This window comes from Schistocerca cancellata, chromosome 4, assembly GCF_023864275.1.
Source record: "Schistocerca cancellata isolate TAMUIC-IGC-003103 chromosome 4, iqSchCanc2.1, whole genome shotgun sequence".
NCBI classification, from domain to species: Eukaryota; Metazoa; Arthropoda; class Insecta; order Orthoptera; family Acrididae; genus Schistocerca; species Schistocerca cancellata.
In genome coordinates, this window is record NC_064629.1 from 585,501,725 (window position 1) to 585,523,805 (window position 22,081).

Consider the following 22,081-nt stretch of genomic DNA (forward strand, 5'->3'; position numbering starts at 1 on the left):
CCCATAGTGCTCAGAGCCATTTGAACCATTTTGAACGAACATTGCTCAGGCAGCTGCGTGCTATGGACATTTCGCTCAAACAACACAGAAACTGCACAGTAGCTGGCTGGAGACGGTTACTGTGCTCCGACGAGTCGTGATTTTGCCTCTTTTCTAATTATGCGAAGCATCGAGTGAAACGATGGCCTAGTGAGGTGTTTAACTCGCAGTGTGTGAAGGGTATGATTCAGGCCGAAGATGGTTGTATGATGTTTTTCGTACCGTGAGTGTGTCTCACTCACACAGGTTACCTGACCCTGAACCACGATTTTTATTTCAGAATAGTGACTAAGTATTGTCTTTCCTTTAAGACCAGTAAACCCCCGGTTCTTAATATTATCGAACTGGTATGTATACTTGTAAAACAGGCTCAGACGCTTTTTACTCTACAGATGAGTTAATATGTTAAATGTATCATGTTAAGTATGTAAGCGAGAGGAATTTTAGAAAAGGATTGAAATTATACATAAAGTTTGTTGGAAGTTACTAACAAGGGAACCTCCCCATCGCACCCCCCTCAGATTTAGTTATGAGTTGGCACAGTGGATAGGCCTTGAAAAACTGAACACAGATCAATCGAGAAAACCGGAAGAAGTTGTGTGGAACTATGAAAAAAATTAGTAAAATATACAAACTGAGTAGTCCATGCGAAGATAGGCAACATCAAGGACAATGGGTGTCACGGAGGGCCGTGGTCCCGTGGTTAGCGAGAGCAGCTACCAAACGAGAGGTCCTAGGTTCAAGTCTTCCCTCGAGTGAAAAGTTTAATTTTTTATTTTCAGTTTATGTGACAAACTCTTATGTTTTCATCACTTTTTTCGGAGTGATTATCACATCCACAAGAAAACCTAAATCGGGCAAGGTAGAAGAATCTTTTTACCCATTCGCTAAGTGTACAAGTTAGGTGGGTCGACAACATATTCCTGTCATGTGACGCACATGCCGTCACCAGTGTCGTATAGAATATATCAGATGTTTTCCTGTGGAGGAATCGGTTGAACTATGACCTTGCGATCAAATGTTTTCGGTTCCCATTGGAGAGGCACGTCCTTTCGTCTACTAATCGCACGGTTTTGCGGTGCGGTCGCAAAACACAGACACTAAACTTCTTACAGTGAACAGAGACGTCAATGAACGAACGGACAGATCATAACTTTGCGAAAATAAAGTAAGTAAAATTTTCAGTCTAGGCAAGACTTGAACCAAAAACCTCTCGTTCCGCAGCTACTCACGCTAACCACTGGACCACGGCGCTCCTAATTTTACAATCTCCTTGATGTTGCATATATTGCGTATGGACTACTCAGTTTGTATATTTTATTAATTTTTTTCATAGTTCCACACAACTTCTTCCTGTTTTTTCGATTGATTTGTGTCCAGTTTTTCAAGGCCTATCCACTGTGCCAACTTATAACTAAATCTGAGGGGGGGGGGGGGGGGAGTGCGATGGGGAGGTTCCCTTGTAAGTGCTCTCATTATGAACCAGTAGACGGATATAGTCTGGGCAATTTCCGCTACATTTAAAGCAAAGGCAAGTTTTGCGCATCTCAATGTGTACTTCATATCTCCTGAACTCAGTGTTATGCAAAGATATAATTTTGCAGGTACATTCTGTGGTATATTTAGATATTGTCTGCAAAATGCGTTGCCAACAGAGTTCGTAGCAAAGATGTAATCAATTAAAACGTCATATCTGATGTAGAATTTTTTCTTTGTGAACTGTCAAAATGTAGTAAGCTATAAACTTTTTCTCTTTCATCATGTTGTGGGGGATGCCAACGAGAAAAAGTTTCGTAACGTTTCTAAACAATGTGTAAAGTTTGTTGGAACTCGCAAAGTGCTATCATTGTCAAATGCTGGACGATCAGAGTCTGGGTATTTGTACGCCTTCAGTTACGCTACGTCAAAACAAACACGAAGTCTGAATGTGTTAAACTTTTCACATCGGATTATACACTGAAGAGCCAAAGAAACTGGTACATCTGCCTAATATCGTGTAAGGCCCACGCGAGCATGCAGAAGTGCCGCAACACGACGTGTCACGGGCTCGACTAAAGTCTGGAAGTAGTGCTGGAGGGATTTGACATCATGAATCCTGCAGGCATGTCCATAAATCCATAAGAGTACGGCGGGGGGGAGGGTAATCTCTTCCTTCTGAACAGCACATTGCAAGGCATACCAGATATGCTCAATAATGTTCATGTTTGGGGAGTTTTGTGGCAAGCGGAAGTGTTTAAACTCAAAAGAGTCTTCCTGTAGCCACGCTATAGCAATTCTGGAAGTGTGGGGTGTCGCATAGTCCTGCTGCAATTGCGTAAGTCCATATGAATGCACAATAGACGTATCAGGGGTCCCATATCACTCCAACTGCAGACGCCCCACACCATTACAGAGCCTCCACCAGCTTGAACAATCCCCTGCTGACATGCAGGGTCCAAGGATACATGAGGTTGTCTCCATACCCGTACAAGTCCATCCGCTCGATACAATTTGAAACGAGACTCGTCCGACCAGGCAACATATTTCTAGTCATCAACAGTCCAATGTCGGGGCTAGCGGACCTAGGCGAGGCATAAAGCTTTGTGTCGTGTAGTCATCAAGGGTAGACAACTGGGCCTTCAGCTCCGAAAGTCCATATCGATTATGTTTCGTTGAATAATTCGCACGCTGTCGCTTGTTGATGGTCCAACACTGAAATCTGCAGCAATTTGCGGAAAGGTTGCAGTTCTGTCACATTGAACGATTCTCTTCAGTCGTCGTTGGTGACGTTCTTGCAGGATCTTTTTCCGGCTGCAGCGATGGCGGAGATTTGGTGTTTTACCGGATTCCTGATATTCACGGTGCACTTGTGAAATGGTCGTATGGGGAAAACCCCACTTCATCGGTACCTCGGAGATGATGTGTCCCTTCGTTCGTGCGCCGACTATAACACCACGTTCAAACTCACTTAAATCTAGATAACCTGCCATTGCAGCAGCAGTAACCGAACTAACAACTGCACCAGACACTTGATGTCTTATATAGGCGTTGCCGACCGCAGCGCCGTATTCTGTCTGTTTACATACCTCTGTACTTGAGCACTCATGCCTAATACCAGTTTCTTTGGATCTTCAGTGTACCTCTTAATGAATACATGAGGAAACCATTTAAAATTTTTAAGCTTTGTCAATAATTTCGCAAAATATTGAAAAATTTTTTTTGTTGGCCCTGGCAGCCGTTAAATAGGCAACCTGCAACTGATACTGGGTTCCAAGATGGTCGCTTAGTAATACAGATATTTATGGTGAGCATGCTGTGAACATTCCCGTCATCGAATATGTCAACATTTGTGTTCACATGGTCGCACACTTACGTTCCTGGTTTGATGTACACTTTAGGCATTCTGTCACACTTCGACAGACCTGCTAAACCAACCTATCGTAATACCATAAAACGTCCGGGACTGTTTGGAATAGCCAGTGAAACGAAGCAGTCAACATCCCCGCAATACGGTAGCTCTACGGATTCTAATCATCAATGAGTTATTTCAACTGAATATGGCACACCCGAAGGAACGTGAATTCTTTTATTTGTCGAGTTTAGGGCACTATTGAGACTAGAGATGATGATACAATTTACTGTATTAGGGTGTTTTCTACTGTGACCTATTGCATAGTCCGCCTCTATAGCTGACTGGTCTGCGTGGGTAAACCGAGCGAGGTGGCGCAGTGGTAGCACACTGGACTCGCATTCGGGAGGACGACGGTTCAATCCCGCGTCCGGCCATCCTGATTTAGGTTTTCCGTGATTTCCCTACATCGCTCCAGGCAAATGCTGGGATGGTTCCTTTGAAAGGGTACGGCCGACTTCCTTCACCATCCTTCCCTAATCCGATGAGACCGATGACCTCGCTGTTTGGTCTCTTCCCCCAAACAACCCCAACCCCCTCTGCGTGGGTAAGACCCATGCGAAAGACACAGGTGCGATTCCCGCTACTGCCATGAGTTTTTCCTTGGTTGGACGACTGGAACTGTGTGTACACAGCCTTCTGAGGCCAATTGAGGAGCTACTTCAGCGCGTAATAGCGGCTCGAGGTCAGGAAAACTGACAACGGCCGGGAGAGCGGTACGCTGACCTAACGCTCCTCCATACCGCATCCAGTGACGCCATTGACCGAGAAAGGCAATTGTCATTTACTTGTTTCACTGAGAGAAAAAATGCGGTGCATTACTTTCTGGGCAATCTTTGTACTATGTTAGTTTAACCCAGAAAGTGGTCAAGATGAATCAGATCATGTCGACAGAACTTACGAACGACGTGGGGACGGCCTTAAAGGGAAAGGGAAAGGGAAAGGGAAAGCAGACAATAGCGGAACACTGTGAGGCAAGTGGAGACTGGGACTTTTTCGAGTGATGAGCTCAAGGGAGCGGTTCTGGACACACTTACGTTTGTGCTTGAAGGAGGCAGACCTACCTGAGGTAACGAGTCGTATTCGATCGTGTAAGTGATTGATTCTGGGCAGTGAACGGCCACTACCATACTTTAACTTCTGAAGTGATTTTATATTTCGAGAGACCTGAATGTGTCCCATTGTAGGACTCTTAACTTTTCTACTTGTATTACGGAACTGCGGATAGAAAGAGTATGAGTTACTACTCTTTGTATCGAGTGTGATAATTTGTGAATCATCATGTTGAACTCTGAACTGTTCTGAGCTGGTGAATATTTCGTGTATCGTGATTACTAAATGGACTTACTTTTCCCATATGTTTGATGACTATTTAGTTTGGGGATTATGGTACCATTCTCGTAATGCTCTCAACTTATCTGCATTTGGTAATGGAATTTTCTGTTCGCATTTTAATTGAATATCGTAGGACCACTCCCCATTTACTTGAGAAGCTCTTTCTTGAATAAACATTATTCAACATAATTCTCTGTCGTCTATATCAATTGCAGGATTTAGAATAGAGCCCTTATTATTAGTCGTTTAACTTTTATTTTGTTTTTCTGTGTATCTAACTAACTCGCAGTTCTATCCAATGCATAGACTATCTGATTGCGGTATCATAGCTATTGGTTATTACTTGCAGCAAATTAGCGGTGGGCCATGAAAGCAGACACGCGAGGCTCGGCCTATGACTGCAACGAGCGGTTCTTTTTAAACAGAGCCATGCATAGCCCGAGCACTTTAAGTACAAGAACAGCAGTTGAACTGGTTTACTCCTATGAAATCGCTAGCTATTGTACTACTTTCAAGCAAAATTAGTGCCACAAACAACGGACTGATTTGTTTATTCCTAATGCCAACTTCTGAGACGCAACATCAGGCACAAAACAAGGCAATTCACAGCCTTCTAGACTGTGCAGTTCCCAAAATATGACTGCGTAACTGTGGCAGTGAACGTGCATGGTGAAAGTTGTGTTACATGTCATCTTTCAAAATATTATTTGAAGCTCTTACAATTGTTTGTGTTTAGTGTATGACACACTGAGGCGACGAAAGCCGTGGGATACCTCCTAATATCGTATTGGACAATCTCCTGCCCGGCGTAGTGCAGCAACTAGACTTGGGATGGACTCAACAAGTCGATGGAAGTCCCATGCAGAAAAATTGTACCATGCTGCATCTATATACGCCCATAATTCCAAAAGCGTTGCTGGTGCACGATTTTTGTAGACAAATTGACCACTTGATTATGTCCAATAAATGTTTGTGGGATTCATGTCGTGCGCTCTCGGTGGCCAAAGCATTCGCTCAGATTGTCCAGAATGTTCTTGACACCAAATGCAAACAATTGTGGCGTGGTGACATAGTGCTTTGTCATGGCTCTGAGCACTATGCGACGTAACTTCTGAGGTCACCAGTCGCCTAGAACTTAGAACTAATTAAACCTAACTAACCTAAGGACATCACACACATCCATGCCCGAGGCAGGATTCGAACCTGCGACCGTAGCGGTCGGTCGGCTCTAGACTGTAGCGCCTAGAACCGCACGGCCACTCCGGCCGGCTGCTTTGTCATGAAGTCCATGAATGGCTGCAAATGGTCTCCAAATTTCCAAACATGACCATTTCCAGTCAATGATAGGTTCAGTTGAAACAGAGGATCCAGTCCATTCACTGTAAACACAGCCCGTCATGGAGCCACCAACAGCTTGCAGAGTGCCTTTTTGACAACTTGGGGCCATAGCTTTGTGGGGTCTGCACCACACTCGAACCCTACCATTGGCACTTACCAACTGAAATAAGTATTCATCTGACCAGGTCACTGTTTTCAGTCGTCTAGGGTCCAACCGATGTGGTCACCAGCCCGGCAGAAGCAACGCGACCAATGTCGTGCTGTTAACAAAGGCTATTGTGTCAGTCGTCTGCTGCCATAGCCCATTAACGCCAAATTTCGCCACACAGTCCGAAATGGTACGTTCGTCGTACGTCTCACATTGATTTCTGTGGTTATTTGACACAGTGTTGCTTTCTGTTAGCACTGACAACTCTACGCAAACGCTGCTGCTCTCGGTCGTTAAGTGAAGGCCGTCGGCCACTGCGTTTGCTGTGGTGAGAGGTAATGACTGAAATTTGGTATTCTTAGCTCACACAACTGTGGATCGCGGAATATCGAATTCTCTAACAATTTCCGAAATTAAATGTGCCATGCGTCTAGCTACGACTACCGATCCGCGTTAAAAGTATGTTTTTATACTCGTCGTGCGGCCATAATCACGTCGGAGACTTTTCCATATCAATCACCTGAGTACAAATGACAGCTCCGCCAAAGCATTGCCCTTTTATACCTTGCGTACGCGATACTGCCGCCGTCTTTATATGTGCATATCGCTAACCTACGACTTTTGTGACCTCAGTGTGTACCAAAATGCTTAGGAAAGGCCAAAGTACATAATAGAATAGAAAACAGAAAATGTCAAATGTCATCGAATTTGACCTGCAATGTGACAGTGTTTGCACACCCGCTGGCTAAAATGCCGCACATCTACACCAATGAAGAGTATGCAGATCAGCTTCAGCTATGATAATGCTCCTGCTACTGTCGAAGAATACTGTCGGCGTTTTCCACAGGTCGAATTTTTGATCCTAGAGTGATTACCAGAGTCTGCAGCATATTCCAAGAAACAGTTATTTTTCGAACTTTCCTTCTGAACGTGTAGTGCAAGAACCTGTGAAGTAACAGCAACACATTGTCGGAATGAGATGATGTTTGGTTTGTGGGGCGCTCAACTGCGTGGTTATCAGCGCCCGTACAATTACCCAGTCTTTGCTCAGTCCAATTTCGCCACTTTCCTGGATGATGATGAAATGATGAGGACAACACAAACACCCAGTCATCTCGAGGCAGGTGAAAATCCCTGACCCCGCCGGGAATCGAACCCGGGACCCCGTGCTCGGGAAGCGAGAACGCTACCGCGAGACCACGAGCGGCGGACACATTGTCGGAATGATGCAGCGTAGTTTTACTACGAGAACATGGCGACTTTCTGCACGTATCGATGTTCCACGAATACATGTATGGTGAACATTACATGCAGAAAACTTGTGCCCACTTCAGACAAAGTGCCCACAATCTTCACATTGGTGACAATGCAACACGACTTGAATTTTGTCCCTGTTTAAACGACAATCATAATTTTATTTTCATTAACGCTGCTTACTGATGAATCCACGTTTACATGGAATGGAATCAACAGCACACGTAATTATCAGTGATGGTCGCAGGAAAATACACGCGCTACAGTGGAAACCGATTTCCAAGTTAGTTTTCCGATCAGTGTTTGGTGCGGCATGAACGGTAACGTGTGGATAGGTCCAGTCACTTTAGGAGAGCGAATGACGAGACAGAATTACTTGCATTATTATTTGAGAATTCGTTTTTTTTGGACACCTTGATGACGTTCCTTTGGCGATGCGGACTGCAATGTACACTATGTGATCAAAAGTATGCTGACACCTGGCTGAAAATGACTTACAACTTCGTGGTGCCCTCCATCGACAATGCCGGAATTCAATGTGGTGTTGGTCCACCCTTAGCCTTCATGACAGCTTCCACTCTCGCAGGCATTCGTTCAATCAGGTGCTGGAAGGTTTCTTGCGGAATGGCAGCCCATTCTTCACGGAGTGCTGCACTGAGGAGAGGTATCGATGTCGGTCGGTGAGGCGTTGCACGAAGTCGGCGTTACAAAACCCAAAGGTTTTCTATAGGATTCAGGTCAAGATTCTACCACTCCGCCACAGGCCGTGCATTATGAACAGGTTATCGATCGTGTTGAAAGATGCAATCGCCATCCTCGCATTGCTCTTCGGCAAGCAAGAAGGTGCTTAAAACATGAATGTAGGCCTGTGCCGTGATAGTGCCACGCAAAACAGGGGGTGCAAGCCGCCTCCATGAAAAACACGACCACACCATAACATTACTGCCTCCGAATTTTACTGTCGGCACTACACACGCTGGCAGATGACGTTTATCGAGCATTCGGCATACCCACACCCTGCCATCGGATCGCCACGTTGTATACCGTGATTCGTCACTCCACACAACGTTTTTCCAATCGTCCAATAAAATGTAAATGTCGTGTGACTAGGGACTCCCGTCGGTCAGACCGTTCGTCGGGTGCAAGTCTTTCGATTTGACGCCACTTCGGCGACTTGCGCGTCGTTGGGGATGAAATAACGATGATTAGGGCAACACAACACCCAGTCCCTGAGCGGAGTCGGAGGACCCAGCCGGGAATCGTACCCAGGCCCTTAGGATTGACATTCTGTCGCGCTGACCGCTAAAACTACAGGAGGCGGACAATCGTCCCATGTTTACGCTCCTTACATCAAGCGAGGCGTCGTTTGGCATTTACCGGCGTGATGCGTGGCTTGTGAGCAGCCGCTCAACCATGAAATCCAAGTTTTCTCATCTCCGCCTAACTGTCCTAGTACTTGCAGGGGATGCAGTTTGGAATTCCAGTGTGATGATTTAGATAAATGTCTGCCTATTACACATTACGACCCTTTTCGACTGTTGGCAGTTTCTGCCAGTCAACAGACGATGTAGCTGCACCCTTTTGAACTGTACGTGACCCTTCACGTTTCCACTTCACTATCACATAGGAAACTGTGGACCTAGGGGTGTTTAGGAGTGTGGAAATTTCACGTGCAGACGTATGACGCAAGTGACACCCAGTCACCTGACTATGTTCGAAGTACGTGAGTTCCGCTGAGCTCACCGTTTTGCTCTCTCACGATGTATGACTACTGAGGTCGCTGATATGGAGTACCTGGCAGTAGGTGGCAGCACAATGCACCTAATATGGAAAAGTATGTTTTTGGGGGTGTCCGGATACTTTTGATCACATAGTGTACTTCCAGCATGAGGGAGCCTCTCCACATTTTACCACACTTGTGAGGGAACACCAACTGCATTTACGCTAATTGCTGCACTGATCGTGGATGTACAATTAGCTGGCCAAGATCGCCAGACCTTACACCATTAAATTTTCGTTTATGGGACTGAATGAACTCTGAGGTGTACAAACGAAAGATGAACACACGAGATTAACCGCTTGGTCGCATAATGGACGCTGCTGCTCTCGTTAGGGAACGTGCAGAGGCACTCGGACAAGCAACGTGATTTGTATCGAGAGTGCACAAATGTGTTGAAGTTGAACGTGAGATATTCGAACATTTCTTGTTAACTGTATCCTATTTGCAATGTGACGTGTACGGTAATGCTTTGAGGTGAATGTGTTAAAAACACGTCTTTTTCAAGTGATAATTTGTAAAACGCATGTTTTAATAACTGTTGTACATTGGTATATGTGTCAAGCTGACAATATATTGAATAAAACATCAAATAAATAACTATATACATTTAATGTCTTCTGCCTCGGAAACAATTCGGAATAGGACATATGTCCATGCTAAGTTTTTGCTCCAAATGATCGTTCCTGTAATATCCATGATTACTGACCATTCCTTCAGGGGAACCTTGTATATATAGGTCGCATAAAAATTTCTTTGCGTGTCCAAGATTGAACTGTTTGTGACTTGTCTCTGAAACGAAGATGTGGTACTCAGCTCAGTATCTGAGAAAAAGTATGCAAATTTGCTATTCACGCTTCATCTATCGTGTATTCTCTATCTAGTTAGCTACTGTGGCGTGTTTCTCCAGAAAAAAAATCTGCAGATATAAAGTGAATAAATAATTTACGAAATTCGTAAAAAGTCACTCACCACCGAGCCCGTTACACCTAACATCTGTAATTAGGTTTGGTTCTATGTAAGACTCCTATATCCTGTTCCCCTTTTTGTTATTCTTTTTTAAATCACTCTCCTGACTCTCTATTTGGTTATCAGTATCTTAACTACTTTTAATGGTTATCTGTCTCCTAACTAGTTTGATGTGGCTCACCATGATTTCCAGATCTTTTCTCCCATTACAAGTTTTGCCCACAGCTTAATTTTCACCGTTCTTCTGCAACACCACATCTCAAACGCTGCGATTTTTCTTCTAGTCCGTTTTTCCAGAGTCCATGATTCACTTCCATACAACACTGCGCTCCGCAAGTACTTTCATACAAACTTCTTTCTCTATTTACATGTTTAATACTTGCAGACTTATTTTGGCGAAGGATGCGGTCTTGGACTGTATTAGTCTGCTGCTCCTGTCCTCCATGTTTCGTCAATCATGCGTTGTTTTCTTCCAAGATGGCATTCTATGACTTCATTTAGTACGAGGTCCCTAATTTAGATGTTCACTTTGTCGTCAGTCTCATTGTTATTGCTACTGAAAACTTTACTCTCCCATTCACTTCCTCTAGTTTATAGAGTCTTCTTTTCATTTAACAGATCATGCAAATCATTTTCGTTTTCACAAAGGATAACGATGCCACCAGCGAATGTTATCATTGGTATCGTTTCACCCTAAATTTTATTTCCAATTTCGATCCTTTACTTTATTTCTTTCATTGCTTCTTCCGTCTGTAGGTTGAACAGTAGCGGGGGTAGGCTGCATGCTTGCCTTATGCCGTTTTTAATTCGAGCCCCTCGCTCGGTCTTTCACTGTTGTTCTTTTTTTTGTTGTTGGACATATAGAATAGCTCCAATCTTTCCCGACAGAGTATTTCTGTTTTGTGTGAATTTCAAATATCTTGCACCAATTTGCACTGTCAAACACTTTCGTTGTGTCTTGATTTTACTTTCACCTTGTTTCCACCAGCAAGCGTTACCGCATCTCTGCTGTTGTTACCTTTCAAAAATCCCTTCTGTCATTTAACAGAGCCTCAATTTCATGTTTTTCTGGTCAGCAACTTTGATTCACGAACTGTTAAACTGATTTTATGACAGTTTTTGCATTTATTTGCCGTTCTTATCTTCGGAACTGTGCCGGCCGGTGTGGCCAAGCGGTTAAAGGCGCTACAGTCTGGAACCGCGTGACCGCTAAGGTCGCAGGTTCGAATCCTGCCTCGGGCATGGATGTGTGTGATGTCCTTAGGTTAGTTAGGTTTAAGTAGTTCTAAGTTCTAGGGGACTTATGACCTTAGCAGTTGAGTCCCATAGTGCTCAGAGCCATTTTTGAACCTTCGGGACTGTGTGGATGACATTCTTTCGAAAGGTCGATGGTATCTCCCAAGTCTATCATATTCTGCTCATTAATAAACGTTTGTTTGCAATTTTCCCCTTATGATCTTAGAAATTCTAAATGAACCCTTCTAAATTGTTTGATCACAGTCTTGTCAAAAATCTGTCAACCTAATACTGGATTCCCTACAGTGCTCCAAATTTATACACGTCTTTTTCTACCACGTTAGCAGAAAATTCCTCACCCTCTTAGAGGCACGTTATGTACTCCGTCCAGCTATCCGCTCTCTCTTTCGCGTTTAATAATTTAATTCCTTTTGCAGTCAATATTTACACTTTTACTTTTAAATTATTCGGAAGTTCTTTGTTTTGATTATACAAGTAATCTGTTTTCTGCCTACCCTTCTTTTCTCGAATTCTTCACGTTTTTCTTGCAGCTATTTCGCTTTAGGTAGCTTGCACGTCTTTCTTATTTCATTTCGTACCTGCATCATCCGTGTGTGTAAGTACAACTGGACCCAAGTAACACGTTTGGTCATACCTTTCAACCGCAATGAAATTTTTTCATTATCAGGATACTATTGTTGATAGTAATGGCTCTGCTACATTTGTCAACAAATATTTCTATAGATTACAAAAAATACCATTCATAAAATGTGTGCATGAAGTGTGAAATATTGAATTAAAATTTGTGGTACGCTATTTTAATTTGAAAACAAACCTGGTTCAGTACTAATCAGAACAGCGTGAAATAATATTAAAGACAGAGTCCTTGGATATAATTTTTTGAAATTAACGCACAGAACAGTCAGATACTCGAATGGCGCGACCGCCGATTTGCGTATAGTGTGCGAGGAGTGATCAGGCATGGAGTCGAAGTCACGCAAATTCGTGGGACGGGAAGATAATCCGTCAGTGTTCTCCATACTGCCACAACCCGCTAGTAGTATCCAATGAGTTTATCCACTATGCAGCAGTTTCCAGCTAGAGCAAACATGTTTTGCCAGCAGTGGTGAAACTATTGCTAATAAACAAACAGTAATTGGCACGCTTGTAATTGCCCTTATTAGAATGAATTACATTCGTGGCGCAGAAGTCTATCGAAGCCTGGAAAGGAGCCGGTTCCCCACCACTTTCCCCTCTCAATCATTGCTAAAGCCAACTGAGCGTGCTCTACTGCTGTCTCAAGTAGGAGGGCAAGTCAATTCACAGCATTCCCGCCCCCTCGTTACATTACATGAATAGTGCTCCATAGATCATGAATACGACGTTTCGTAATGATGTCGAACGTGTCAGTTAAACAAGTTTACTTTAAAAAATTAATTATTTTGTGTGCAGTTACTACTTCATATCTAAAAATTCATCTATTGAGTTGAAGGAAATATTCTGAATTTTTTTTGTTTGTTTTTAAATGTTAGTTGGCTGTCAGACTTTTAATGCTATTTGGCAAATGACGAAAGATTCTTTTGTGGCAGCATAATTCACCCCTTTCAGAGCCAAAGTCAGATTTAACCCAGAATAGTGAAGACCATCCTTTCTTCTAATGTTGTAGCTGAGCACTTCGCTATTACTTTTGAATTGGGACAGGTAATTAATAACAAATTTCATAAGTGAATAATATATGTATTGCGAAGGTACTGTGAATATCCCGAGTTCCTTAAATAAATGTCTACAAGGTGATCTTGGGTGATCTCCAGCTATTATTCTGATTACACGTTTTTGTGCAATTAATACTTTTTCTCTTAATGATAAATTACCCCAAAATGTGATGCCATGTGAAAGTAGTGAATGAAAATAGGCACAGTAGGCCAATTTACTGATATGGTTGTCACCAAAATTTGCAATAACCATAATAGCATAAGTAGCTGAACCTAACCATTTCAGCAGATCGTCGATGTCTTTCTTCCAATTCAATTTCTCATCAATGCACATATCCAGAAATTTTGAATTTCTGCGTTAGCAACAGACGCATGTTCAAAGTCTATATTTATCAATGGTGTTATGCCATTTCTGTACAGAGTTGTATATACTGTCTCTTCTTAAAATTTAGTGAGATTCTATTTGCAGAAATGGTTCAAATGGCTCTAAGCACTATGGGACTTAACATCTGAGATCATCAGTCCCCTATACTTAGAACTACTTAAACCTAACTAACCTAAGAACATCGCACACATCCATGCCCGAGGCAGGATTCGAACCTGCGACCGTAGCAGCAGCGCGGTTCCGAACTGAAGCACCGAGCGAGGTGGCGCAGTGGTTAGCACACTGGACTCGCATTCGGGAGGACGACGGTTCAATCCCGTCTCCGGCCATCCTGATTTAGGTTTTCCGTGATTTCCCTAAATCGTTTCAGGCAAATGCCGGGATGGTTCCTTTGAAAGGGCACGGCCGATTTCCTTCCCAATCCTTCCCTCATCCGAGCTTGCGCTCCGTCTCTAATGACCTCGTTGTCGACGGGACGTTAAACACTAACCACCACCACCACCACCACCACCGAACTGAAGCGCATAGAACAGCTCGGCCACAGCTCTATTTGCTGAGAACATCTTAATAATTTTCTGAAGACATTATTTACAATTTCCTCAGCTGATTCTTGTTTGTGACTGTTGACTTTCAAACACCTTACTGTTACACATCATTGAATTCCTCTCGATAGCCGTTATCAGAAAAAATATCAAACTACAGCATCTCATTAAAAAATAAAAAAAATGCCTTCATATCTCTGAAGCGACCCCACCTAGCAACAAAAAACCAACGTCATATAATGGCCCCCATAGTCCCATGCAACTTTTGTCCCACAAACTTTTCATCAGCTCCTATCATACTTTCCGAGTGATTCTTGGTGGCAATAGTTAGTGATTCACCCTGTGTATTACAAATAACTCTTAAGAATTAAGTTTTGTAACCTTAAAGGAGACCTTGACTGATCACAGAAATGTATAGTTTTATATAGTTATTCATTAATACAGCGGCAAAAACAACCAATAATCCAGAACGAGATTTTTCACTCTGCAGCGGAGTGTGCGCTGATATGAAACTTCCTGGCAGATTAAAACTGTGTGCCGGGCCGAGACTCGAACTCGGGGCCTTTGCCTTTCGCGGGCAAGTGCTCTACCAACTGAGCTACCCAAGCACCAACCAATAATGCTTACCTTAATATAACAGCAGCCGTTCAGTTGCTTGGCACAATGGTGTGCGTGACGTTGGGATGAAGGGTGATTGAGAAGTTTTAATACATTTTTCTGCGGCTCGTTGGCATCACAGTACAGACCCATACGTTCCACAAGCGCTGCCTAGTACGATTACACGAAATTACTTGGGCGGTGTTAAAGTTGTACGTGACGTTATTTGGTCAAGGTGACCTACTATAAATTTGGACGAAATCGGTGACGACGGGTAGGCGCTGTCCCCTTGCCAGTAGAAATCCTTGGATAGCACAGGAGATATTTAATTTATCTGACGAAAACAGAAAATATAAAACTACAGCAAATAAAACCAAATGAGACTGACGAAGTGCGAAGTGATGAAGTGATGAAGTAGCTGTCGCTAGAGGAAGAATGTGAAGTTTTAGAAACATGCATGACTGTAAAAAACGTAGATGCCGCCTGTAGGAAAATTAAAGAGGTCTTTCGAAAAGAGAGAGGCACTTGTATGAATCTTAATAGATCACATGGCAAGCCGGTACCAAGCAAAGAAGGGAAGGCTAAAAGGTGGATGGAATATACATGGTGATTCAGAAGTCATGTCCAATGATAAATTGGGTGAACCAGAACACCACCGACAAACTTTCAGAGGTTGTAGTATGGACTAAAACAAGAACAAAACTGTCCAGTAAACGTGCTCCAAAGTGTATACTTAAAGAGTTCTCGGCACTACATATTTGCTACTACGAGACGTGTCTCTTCTGAACAAGTGCTCGTAGCTCTTTACGGGAGGCATTCTAGGGCCCATGGTAACTGGATTTTTTTCTGGTTTTGGTTCACACTTCCACGTCTCAGAGTTTGTCAGCGGAGTTCTGGTTCACCTTACCTGTCATATAGAGGACAGGTTGAAGAAAGAAAGAAAGAAAGAAAGAAAGACAAACTTTTGTTTATAGCATTTGTCTACAGCATTTGTCGACGCAGAGAAAATTTTTGACAACGTTGACTGGAATACACACACGAATTCTGAAGACAGCAGAGATAAAATTTAGGAAGTGTAAGAGTATCTACATCAAGTACAAGAATCAGATTGTAATTGTCACAGTCTAAAGACATGAAAGGGAAATAGTATTTGAGAAGGAAGTGAGCAGGGTTGTAACCTATCCCCTATGTTATTCCATGTGTACATTGAGCTATCAGCAAAGGAAGTAGAAAAATTTGGAAACGGATTTAATTACAGGGAGAAGAAATTAAAACCTTGAGGTTTGCTGACGACATTGTAATGCATTCAGAGAAGACAAAGTACTCTGAAGAGCGGTTGAACGGATGTCTAGTGCCTTTGAAAGAGGTTATAAGAGAAATACCAACTAAAGTAAAACAAGGGTAATGAAACTTAATTTAATCAGTCACACAATGGTGAAGAAGTTAGTTTAGGCAATGACACACTAGAAATATTAGGTGAGTTTTGCTGTTTGTGCATAACAAAAGCCATTAATAGCCGAAGTGAAGGGGATATAAAACACAGACTGGCTAAGCCAAGGAAAGCTCTTCATAAAAAAAAAAATTAATAACATCGAACACAAATTTAAGTGGTGGAGTCTTTTCTGAAGGTATTTTCAAACAAGAAGAAAATTGAAGTTTTGAAATATGATGCTACCGCAGATTGCATAAGAGCAGATGGGAAGATAAGGTAACTGATTAGGAGGTACTGAATCTAATTGGAAAGAAAAGGAAGTTATGGCACCATACGACTAAAAGAATGAACCAATCCACAGGACACATCCTGAGGCACCTAGGAATCTTCAGTTTACTCGTAGCAGTGGGGGGAAATATGAGGAATAAACAGGAACCGTCAAGAATAATGGGGAGAAAGGAAAGAGGTCAATAATTTTAAAATGACGCAAATTGAGGATAAACTGAAAACTTGCAAACAGATCGCTGATTTGACGCACTGACGCAGAGGCAGAGAGAGAGAGAGAGAGAGAGAGAGAGAGAGAGAGAGAGGCTGGAGGGTCTTAGCACTAGCCTCCCACCTGCCTCTCGATGGAGCAAAGAAGTCGCAATCATGCACCAGCCAGCCGACATGTAAACTCTGATAATGGTAGGATGCTGTAGACGTGCGGTCTATGTACCACCATACAAACCTCTCAACTGTGCCTATTGTCACATCGCGCTCCTCTGACGGAGTCTTATCATAGCGGACCTATGTCATTCTTTTTGTTTTGCATGTTTAAGATGTCATTGTGTGCAAATTTCGGTTTTAGCGAATGCTTGTACAATTAACAGTATAGATGCTTAACAGTACTTGTCCTATCAATAATGAGAAAATATCTTTTGGAAAAGAACACTGAAAACCACGCTGGATAAGTAAAATTATGTAGACATACCTTTACAAAAGTATCTGTAGCCACAGTGTACCTATTGTCTCAGCAGTTGAATCTGCCACGCTCTAGCCACGCCACTGTGAAAAACTTTAGGAGAAATTGTGAAGTGGTAGTGATGTGTGAGCGCCAAGTGAGGATATATTCCCACTACATCTAAGCAAAAATATCTTGACATTATTTAAATCATACAACGCACAAAAATCGTGTAAACTAAAATGCATATTCCTGGACAAGAACAATAATATCTCGGAATATAACCTCGCAGACACAACCAGCAAAATTCTTGTGCACTTCCCGGGAATGTGTAATATAATAATTGACGTATAAATAATAGTTAGGCATCTGATGATGCAGTATGCTACCGTGACTCTTCGTGTCAATGAACACTGGAACAAAAATGTGACTGAAGAAAACTAGTGTTTTGTAAATTATTAAAATCATTAGTATAATAAAACTAACAAAATTATGCGTGAACGTGCGTGCCACCAAGCACGCACATGCACATGACCTCACATTTAAATAAAATTGTGATAAATTTAACAAAAGACCACTGCTTCAGGTAATGAAAATTTGTTGGATAAAGGCAAAAGCTTTCCCCAGGTGAACATCGCTGGCTGACCACTCTTATCGCTATCAGAGAGCAGAAAGCAGCCAGTCGTTCAAAACGTTAAAATCCAGTGAGAACTCTGGGACGAATTCCGATTCGTACCAAAATCGTAACTTAAAATGGAGGGCATTTCTCGAGTCTGATGATGGTTCAAATCAAGAAATTCGTCAACAAAATTAGAATGAGCCGTGTACGGTTTTTCTTTCTATTCATAGAACCTGTATTTTACAGTCGTGATCAGCAAACTCTGCGGAATATGAACGAGAAACCTAATATTCTAAAATACAAAACAGAAATGATTGCAATTTTTAAATGCATTTAAGGCGTCTTAGCACTCTTTCTTTCACTTTTCTTACAAGATCTAGATAAAAACATGGCAGAAATGCCGCTAACCTAGCCTTGTATCAATAAAATCTCACAGCGAACTAAACCTAAAAACAGAACAGAATTTAAACCGCTGACATGCCGAAAACGTGTTGTGTATCTAAATCGTTATGCCTTGTAAGTAGAATATAAATTACCTGCTAATTTATTTTCTGGCTGTGCCACCTGTGAGAGTTTTGTAGTACTAAGTCATGTTTAAAGAAAGAGAAAACAGTGTGATGTAACATAGAAGTATTCAAAAAATTAACAGTAGGATTACGTTAGAGCCGGCCGGAGTGGCCGTGCGGTTCTAGGCGCTACTGTCTGGAGCCGAGCGACCGCTACGGTCGCAGGTTCGAATCCTGCCTCGGGAATGGATGTGTGTGATGTCCTTCGGTTAGTTAGGTTTAATTAGTTCTAAGTTCTAGGCGACTGATGACCTCAGAAGTTAAGTCGCATAGTGCTCAGAGCCATTTTTTGAACCTACGTTAGAAAATAATGCCAAAAATTCAGAAACACGAATAGTTCGATTTTCATCAAAGAAAATATCTGCAGCACTATTACAGCTGTAGCATTAGGATACTGGTCTATCTCCTTTCTAGATTTCATAAATTCTTGTTTACATGTTAATCCCTGTATTTTTATTGTTACTGCTTTCCGTCTGTATTTTGTTGAATTTCCTCTGTAACTGATTGTTTGTTGTTAATCTCTGTGTGTATTTTATTAATGCTTTAGCAGTACTGTAACAATTTCATGTCCTCAACATGTAAAACAAGCTTTGGACTCAGGAAGTGCTGAGTGAGGTAATTTCTACTGGTAATGAAGCAACAAGGGAATCTGTTACTGAGGTTACAAAAAGTATTAGAAAATTGTTACTGCAAGCTGCTGCGCTTTTATTTCACAAGAGAAAAAATACATCGTTTATTTCATCGACTTTATTCAACGAAGAAGAAAAATAAATGCGTTTCTCGCATGTAAATGCGAGCGAAAAAATAAGCTGCTTTCACACTGCCGTCGATAAATAGGAATCAATCTCAGTCCATAATCTTTTGCAGGAAAACGAAAAAAAGTTAGTCGCACACGAACACAAGTTCACTTAAGTACATGACAGTGCGCAGTGCGCCACTTCGGGTAGCACAAAACCGTCGCGCATGGAGCATCAAAGAGGAAAGTCAAAAAACTCAAGTTCACACGCAAACACACTGCGTTCACTCCATACGCAAAATATTTCATCGCGGAAAAATAAATTACACGCAGACTTAACAGAATTACTTAATACTGTTGCTGCCAATGTCGAAGAAACCGAGATTCCTCAGGGTCTCGGTAGCTCTACGGATCAGCTTGTCTTTGTATTTCCAAATAGTAGTGTCAATGACACTGTTCTTCCTGTACTCGGTGCAAGTCTTCTTGAGGGTCTTGACGCAGTCGGCCCTGTAGTGCTGCAGCTGCGCGTCGGCAGTGTCTATGGAGTAGGAGGTGCAGCCGGAAGCGAGGCACGCCAGCGGGAAGTGGTTGTGCAGCGTGAGCGCGCGCTCCGGGTTGTGGAAGCACTTCACGTACTGGTTCGGCTTCGTGAAGTTCTTGCTGCGGTACACGTGCTGCAGCATGTGCATGTACTTCGGAATGTTCTTGAACCAGCCGTGATTGTGGATCAGGTCGTCCAGGAAATACACGTTCCTGACGTTGTAGGATGCCCTCGTTTCGTTTCTGATTTCTAATGACTTGCGCTCGACGATGTCCATGAGCTCCCTCCACGAGGCAGTGTTGATGGGCATGATGACTTCGTCCACGTCCAGCAACGCTATGTACTTGTACGTATACAAGTTCTTGTAGAGACAGTCGTTGTAGGGAATCAGCTCGTTCTGGCGCTTGTGGTTTACCTTGCGCACCAGATACATGTGCTGGAAGCCGGGCACATTGGGCTGGCCGCCGGGTAGAGTCAGTGGCGTGACGCTAACGCGACCCTGCTTCTCGTAGTAACGCAGCACTTTGCTGATGTTGGGGTGCACTTGCAGCTCGTAGAAGAAGATCTTGTCCGCACCCAGGATGCCCAGCAGTTCGATCCACTCCACTAGCCTGACGGACAGGTCCTCGTGAAGGAAGTCCAGCCCCTTGACGCAGACTGCGAAGTCTTTCTTCTTCTCCGGCCGGTCGTAGATGACCCTCAGGTTGTTCGTGGCGGTGTCGCACAACTTCTCGACGAGGGATACGGAGGCGGGCACCTCCTTGTGGAACTTGTGCGGAATTTGGCACGCTATTAAGTACGGCTGGTAGATACCTTGTTTGTAATTGCCCCACTTCCTGTACCATACGTACTTGTACTCCAGAGTCTTGACGAACACTGGCTCCTTCTGAGACTCGAACCAGAACTGGCAGTAAGTCTTGACGGTGGGCTCTATCCTGTTTATCATTCCCAGGATACGGACGGCCGGACCGATCCTGCTGAACCTGCGCACGTCGTAATAGGCACCGTACAGCTGGAAGCTACCGTTGCTCGTCTGCAGCGTCTGCCAGTACACGTTGTTGAACTCGAGCTCGAAGATACTGGGGAACTTGGCGCAGCTCTCGTTCTTGTAGTACATGGCTTTGTTCTTGTGGCGGTTCCAGTAGGCGATGGGTAGGCTGGGGATCTGGCGCTGCACCTCCTGGACGATGCGCGCCTCGGACCAGGCAGCCGACTTGTCGACGAGCGGCTCGAGGCTGACGAGCGCGTCCAGCTGGTCGGCCGTGGCGTTGAGCTGCGTGGTGAGCTCCGAGCGCGCCGTGCGCGCGTCCGCCATCTTGTGCAGCAGCAGCCGGCTGGGCCCCGACAGCACGGGCCGCGACGCGCCGCCCGCGTCCGACGTCAGCTGCAGCACCGCCACCAGCGCCAGGCCCCACGCCACCAGCGCCACCACCAGCCGCCGCACCGACCGGCACGCCCACATCGACTTCATAGCGCCTGCCGACAACAACAACAAATCACAGCATTACAAAAAGAGAAACAGGCGATAAGTTTTGGTTACTGTTGTGGTTCTTTACGTGAGCATTATCTGTACTACTGGCCATTAAAATTGCTACTCCAAGAAGAAATGCAGATGATAAACGGGTATTCATTGGACAAATATATTATTCTACAACTGACATGTGATTACATTTTCACGCAATTTGGGTGCATAGATCCTGAGAAATCAGTACCCAGAACAACCACATCTGGCCGTAATAACGGCCTTGATACGCCTGGGCATTTAGTCAAACAGAGCTTGGATGCCGTGTACAGGTACAGCTGTCCATGCAGCTTCAACACGATACCACAGATCATCAAGAGTAGTGACTGGCGTATTGTGACGAGCCAGTTGCTCGGCCACCATTGAACAGACGTTTTCAATTGGTGAGACATCTGAAGAATGGGCTGGCCAGGGCAGCAGTCGAACATTTTCTGTATCCAGAAAGGCCCGTACAGGACCTGCAACATGCGGTCGTGCATTATCCTGCTGAAATGTAGGGTTTCGCAGGGATCGAATGAAGGGTAGAACCACGGATCGTAACACATCTGAAATGTAACGTCCACAGTTCACAGTGCCGTCAATGCGAATAAGAGGTGACAGAGACGTGTAATCAATGTCACCCCATACCATCACGCTGGGTGATCCGCCAGTATGGCGATGACTAATACAAGCTTCCAATGTGCGTTCACCGCAATGTCGCCAAACACGGATGCGACCATCATGATGCTGTAAACAGAACCTGGATTCATCCGAAAAAATGACGTTTTGCCATTCGTGCACCCAGGTTCGTCGTTGAGTACACCATCGCAGGCGCTCCTGTCTGTGATGCAGCGTCAAGGGTAACCGCAGCCATGGTGTCACAGCTGGTAGTCCATGCTGCTGCAAACGTCGTCGAACGGTTCGTGCAGATGGTCGTCGTCTTGCAAACGTCCCCATCTGTTGACTCAGAGATCGAGACGTGACTGCACGATCCGTTACAGCCATGTGGATAAGATGCCTGTC

At 43.8% G+C, this 22,081-nt stretch overlaps 1 protein-coding gene and 1 non-coding gene across 2 annotated transcripts in view; both read right to left on the reverse strand.

Annotated features, from left to right (window-relative positions):
- Positions 1 to 14,657: 14,657 nt before the first annotated feature.
- Trnas-cga (transfer RNA serine (anticodon CGA)) lies at positions 14,658 to 14,732 on the reverse strand. The gene has a single exon. It is a non-coding gene; the product is annotated as a tRNA-Ser (tRNA).
- Positions 14,733 to 18,968: 4,236 nt separating this feature from the next.
- Positions 18,969 to 22,081, reverse strand: part of LOC126184524 (uncharacterized) — a 260,194-nt gene continuing 257,081 nt past the window's right edge. The window contains exon 3 of the mRNA XM_049926924.1: positions 18,969 to 21,033. Within this exon, the coding sequence (XP_049782881.1) occupies positions 19,361 to 21,028 (1,668 nt within the window). The 5' untranslated portion in view covers positions 21,029 to 21,033 and the 3' untranslated portion in view covers positions 18,969 to 19,360. The remainder of the gene's footprint in view (positions 21,034 to 22,081) is intronic.